This window comes from Triticum dicoccoides, chromosome 2B (assembly GCF_002162155.2).
Source record: "Triticum dicoccoides isolate Atlit2015 ecotype Zavitan chromosome 2B, WEW_v2.0, whole genome shotgun sequence".
NCBI classification, from domain to species: Eukaryota; Viridiplantae; Streptophyta; class Magnoliopsida; order Poales; family Poaceae; genus Triticum; species Triticum dicoccoides.
Genome location: NC_041383.1, coordinates 140,647,479 through 140,653,067, shown reverse-complemented (window position 1 = coordinate 140,653,067; position 5,589 = coordinate 140,647,479). Strand labels below are relative to the sequence as shown.

Below are 5,589 nucleotides of genomic sequence, written 5' to 3'. Positions count from 1 at the left end.
ACATGAAGGAGAAATACAGTATGGAACTAGCTAACAATAAAACGGCTGCGTTAATTTGACATACAGCCATGTCATCCCCCTATAAGAAACTGAAGAGAAAAGGAACATTGTTGGCGGCCCGGTTTTATTCGGAGGCAACAGCTCATGGCTAAGTATCTTCTGCATCTTGGGTCAAAATGACATTTTTCCTGATCAATTTGCTGTATCAGCATAAAAAACACAGAATATTTGGTGTCTCAGGAACTCCATGACCGATGCAAACTGGAATATCCGAGTACAAAGCTTGGAAGGGCCTTCCGTCGAAGTGACAGCACATCCAATGCGAATGCAGATCTCTGCTCACTAGAAAATCCACAACAAAGAGCAGAGGACCTGCCACCAGAGGCACGGTAATTTTGCACGTAGACCTGAAGCATTACGATTACGAGAACAGAGACAGACACCGTCTCTGATTGACAAGGTGCAAAAAAAAGTGGCAGACCTGCCTGTTAACGCTTGACCCATTGGAAGCTCTTCCTTGCCTTTGCCTTTCCAGGCTTCTTCCTTTCGACCACACGCGAATCTCTGGTCAAGTATCCAGCTGTTTGGGGCAAAAACGACTGACATCAGTAACTTTGGAAGACCATGAGCGGATGTGAAAGGACAGCAATTGCTACAACACTCTCTCAGCCTAGCAATGCAGTCCTGGTTTCTAATTCTGCTTTTACCTGCTTTGAGATATGGGCGTAGTCCTGGTTCCCAGTTCTGCAAGGCTCTGCTGATTCCTAGGCGCACAGCTCCAACTTGACCTGCACTTAGAGAAAAGGAACCCGATTTCGAAGAGTTTGAGTGCAACAGAAAGTACAACAGTTGAAGGGGGAAGGGTCCAGCACCGGAGTTGAATTGTTGAACACTGGTTCTTCTATACCTACACTTGCAACCATATTTCAAGTTCTAGGATCCTTGGAAACAGCATGAAGAAATATATACTCCATGATTAAGCTTTTAGGTTCTACTACAAATTAATTGTAAAGATGTAATACTTCTCCTGGAACCCAATCATAACTAGACATACATACATAGATTTAAATTGTTGAATGCATGCCACAGTCATAGCATATTGACGTGTCATGTGAAGATGCAATTTTGCACAAGCATGCATATCTTAGTTTATGCATGAGTATGTGACCCATTTCAGTACATAAAACTCGTGGATTGGTACATGCATATGCTACCATGTGCTGAGCGCATCCATATAAAATCCAGCATAACTACTTCTAACATGATTGTAAAAATACCATTTTCATATTGACATGACAATGGATATGCCTTGCCTGTAGAAGATCATTGAAGTTTTGAAACTGACCTGAGACACCACCACCTTTCACAGTACAAGCTACGTCCCAAAGCCCCAACGTCTTGGTCACAGTAAATGGCCGAAGAAGATCAGCTCGATGGTCCAGAATTGGGAAGTAAGCATCAAATTGCTTGTCATTGACAACAAACTTGCCATCACCAGGCTGAATCCAAACACGGGCAATGCTGCACTTCCTTTTACCTGTACCATAAGCCCTTCCTTTCTCATCAACTTGTCTCACACGTGCCTTGGCAATTTCCTCTTGCATTTGGCGTTCTACTTCTGCCCTGCTTGATGTTGCATTCATTTTCTGGATAGCTTTATCTTGTATTTCACTTAGAGGAGGCAATCCTGGTATTCCCCTGGCATCCTTCAAGAGGATCAAACTGTCAATCATCTCCTCCGTAATCCCAGAGGCAGAAATGAGATCCCCAAATGCACGATCAGGACCTGCAACCAGGGACAACTTTTGTTATCACTAGGGATGCAAGTGGGGCGGGCTAGCGGACAATACCATTATACAAATGTAGTGTTAATTTTAGGCAAGTGACGAGCTAATTGATAAGTTTCTGGGACAAGCAGGATGCCGATTGCACCCCTAGTTATCACTGTGTTACTTATATCAGCATGCACTGTTGATCCCCACATACAGTCTTACTCAAACCAGAATAAAAATCTGTAAAATCATCACACGCAGCAGCTAAGGTCATACGATGTACTCCAATCGCTCATGCAGAGGCACAACAAACACTATGAATTCATGATCATTAGAAGTGGCAAATAAACTAGTCACCCATATGGGCAGTTTACAACATGAATGAATGGCCTCATCAGGCAAGCACTACTGGGGACAAACATTTACATCAAACTTGATCCCAAGTTAACCTTAAGAAGCATTGAAACCAATGCCATCCTAAACCATATGCAAATGTGGCATGCCTTGACAAGTTCCCAGTCCACAGGCCCATCTCTAGAAAGAAGAATATCGGTAAAATGGTATTTGCAGCTTTCAGTTCAAGTGCAGGAACCCAGTATGATTACGATTGTGATCCTATATCTTAAACTTCAGCATTCAGTCAATTACTTTTAACTAATTGTGCACGCATAAACACAACCATATGCAGAGTCACCTAACTAATCCGGCACCAATAAACAGAACCACATGCACCCCAATTTAGTTACCAGAGTACTGAGAAATCAAACTGCACATATACATAATATGCATTTCTAGATCACCTTTGAGAGTCTCCATCAGCTGCTGCTCCCTCGCCTTGTCCTCCTGCCGCTGACGCTCCGCATCTTCTTCTTCTTCTTTCCCATCAACGAGCTCCTCGATCTGGGCACCCTCATCCGCGATCCCCTCGACCCCCACATCAAGCACAGCCGCGGCGAAGGGATCGTCTTTCTCATCCTCCATATCCCACGTCCACGGCTCGGCCGGGGCCGCCTTTCTCGCGGTAGGCCGCGCTGCCGCGGCCGCATCCTTTCTCGCGGCGAACGGATCGTCTTTCTCACCCTCCAAATCCCACGCCCACGGCTCGGCCGGGGCCGCCTTCCTCGCGGTAGGCGCTGCCGCGGCCGCATCCTTGTAGATCTCCTCGAACACGTCGGCCTTGTCGCTGTCCTCCGCGCGGAAGTCCTTCGACCACGGGTCCTCGACGACGGCGCTCGACCCTAGCGGCGCTTCGCCGGGGACGGCGGCGGCGGGGTCCACATCGGCGAAGGGGTCTGGATCTCCGGAGTCCTGCGTGAAGGCCCACGGTCTTCTGGTGTCGTTGTCGCCGCCGGAGGTGGAGAGGAGCCGCGGCGAGAGGAGGCGGGCGGGGAGGCGGCGAAATGGGAGAGGGGCGGAGAGAGGATGCGGGGCCGAGGGCGCGGCGGCGGCGGCGTTGGTGGTCGTGGTCAGGGTCTGGAGGCCGCGCCGGAGGTGGTGGGAGGGGTGGAGGAGGCGGCGGAGCAGCATGGTGGTGCGCGGAGGGGGGGCGGCGACCATTCGTGGAGTGGTACACTAGGGTTTTAGCGGCATAACTGATTTTAGTTTTCTTGTATCCGCTTACTCTGGGCGAACGTCCTCTCCGCAGCTTTACGTAACACCAACGTGAAAACGTACTTTTCGCTGCTGCAGTTTCCATGGAGAAAAAAACTTGAAGGCTTCAAGCAAATGAAAGGATCGTGCATTCCAACTTCCAAGCACACGCAACAGCACGCAACAGCGGCAATCAGGAGCCGACTTTCCTGCCGCTTCCTCGACACCGGCGACGCGCTGGGTCCTCGTCCGTCTCCGTCTGCCGCTCGAACGGGCGGGGACCATTCCAGTTTCTCTCTGGTAGAGGTATAGGTGTAGTTTTTTTTTTGGAGAAACTTGACAGTAGGGCGAAAAACCCTACTGTATTTTCATATATCTATATAAATAGGGTGTTTACATAGACATATCCATTCTATCTCCACAAGATGCAATGTGCACGTAGTGTTAAGCTATCCAACCAGGAAGAAGTGAAACTGCTTTCTATACAATAGAGTTACAAAAATTCAAAAAGGTAGTTTGTTTTCATAGGTGCTGCATCAATGATGAAGATGGCACCGCGTCGAAATAATTTGTTTCTGTTCTTCCTCTATTTTGGTGATGTTTTAATGGGCAGAGCCAGGGAGCGGGTGGCTCTGTTTTCTTGTCGGTCTTCAGATCCGGTAAGGTTTGTGTCTGATGATCAGCACATGACACTCCCCACGGTGGTGTTGGTGTCGGCTATTGCTATTGTGTTTTGATGTCTTGACGTGGGGGGCGTGGATGGCGGCATGCAGCGACGTTCCTCTTCTTCGATCGCGTCAGATGAAGTTGAAGGCACTGAGATCTAGCGGACACGGGAAAGAACCCCGGCCGACGTGCCACAAAGCCTCGCTCTCGTTGCTTGCGGTGGTCCGGTTCATCGACTCGAAAAGCATCCTTGTATGCAAAGGTGTTCCTCCAGATCTTGGTATGATGACAGTTCCCATCTTTCTTTAACGTTGCCTCGGTGACGGAGGAGGACGATGGTGGGCGACGTTTTGGTGTGGCACCAAATTCTGCCGAAGTGAAATTCTAGTTTAATTTGTTGTGAAGTCTTTGGTGCGATATTGTAAGACATCTATGCATGTCTCTTTGTAATGATCACATAGGTACTCTTTGTAATACGTTTGTCTAATGAATATATATGTGGTTAATTCAAAAAAAACTTGGAAGTTGGAAGTCTCTCCTCTAGCAGCCGCTGCCACCTAAGAGCAACTCCGGCGGCCCAAATGATCTGCGCGTGTCCGTTTGCGTCAGAACAGAACAAAACAATGGCCCAACGCGCCGGCCCAAACCCAAAAAGCATCCGCTCAGTGTTCGGCTGGACACATTTCAGTCCCAAATTTGCATCCGGTTTGACTCCACGCGGACACGAGACAGGCGCGTCGCGTGTCCGCTCGGTGTCCACTGCGGCCAACCTGTCAGTCGCCCAACCATTGCCCGAGGTCGTATTAAACGCAGCCACCTACCTTGGGCTCGCTTAGTAGTGGTGCACCGGGCCGTCGTCCTTTTTTAATGCAAGTGTGTGTGTGTGTGTGTGTGTGTGTGTGTGTGTGTGTGTGTGTGTTGGGGGGGGGGTCCGACCTCATCCACTTCCCCTCCCCGTCCACATTTGGTCAGGCTTGCTCCCTCGCGCGGCGAAACCAATACCCTAGCCATGGGTTTCTTTGGCAAGGGCAAGGGCAAGCTCCATCCCTGGTGTCTGCTCGTTCCACGCGCCTCCTCCGCCGCCATGGGCGGCTGCTCCACACGGCGGGCCACGGGAAAGGTTGTACATCCCGGTGCACCAAGCGTGTTGGCACTAGCAGTTACTGCCAGCCGCTGCCGTATCCGGATGTTAACCTGCCCCAGAACTGGCATCTGGACCCGCACCGCATCCCCGTGCCGGCGGTGCCACGGTCGCCGCGGGCGCACGCAGAGGAGGTGCTTTCGGTGTCGCGCCCTCCTTACGCCGAAGTAGCGTCGCCTGCCTGCCTACACGTCGGACTCCCCCCACTAGGAGGTCTAGTTCATGGTAGAGCACGACGTGGCCTGCCGCGATGGCGTGTAGCTCAACCCCGGCTATGTGCCGCCGCCACCAGAGTAGGAGGAGGAGGCGGCGGCCTACCAGGCCTCTTCGGAGGCAGCGATGCAGCGCGCCTTGGAGGAGAGCAAGCGCGAGGAGGATGCACACTGGGACGCCCTGGATGAGGCCCTCGCTATCGGCGGC

At 50.8% G+C, this 5,589-nt stretch overlaps 1 protein-coding gene across 4 annotated transcripts; it reads right to left on the bottom strand.

The window, feature by feature from the left end:
* Positions 1-235: 235 nt before the first annotated feature.
* LOC119362645 (30S ribosomal protein S9, mitochondrial-like) lies at positions 236-3,368 on the bottom strand. Of its 4 annotated transcripts, none has more exons than XM_037627893.1 (5): positions 2,573-3,368; positions 1,346-1,786; positions 708-788; positions 482-580; positions 236-372 (listed from the first exon to the last, which is right to left on the bottom strand). In XM_037627893.1, exons 1-4 carry the CDS (start codon positions 3,327-3,329, stop codon positions 489-491), a joined length of 1,371 nt encoding a protein of 456 aa, XP_037483790.1. In that variant the 5' UTR covers positions 3,330-3,368; the 3' UTR covers positions 236-372; positions 482-488. The 4 variants fall into 4 exon arrangements, with proteins under 4 accessions (XP_037483790.1, XP_037483787.1, XP_037483789.1 ...); XM_037627892.1 differs by having other exon boundaries at positions 270-407; XM_037627891.1 differs by having other exon boundaries at positions 274-407; positions 486-580; positions 2,573-3,367.
* Between the last annotated feature and the right edge of the window lie 2,221 nt (positions 3,369-5,589).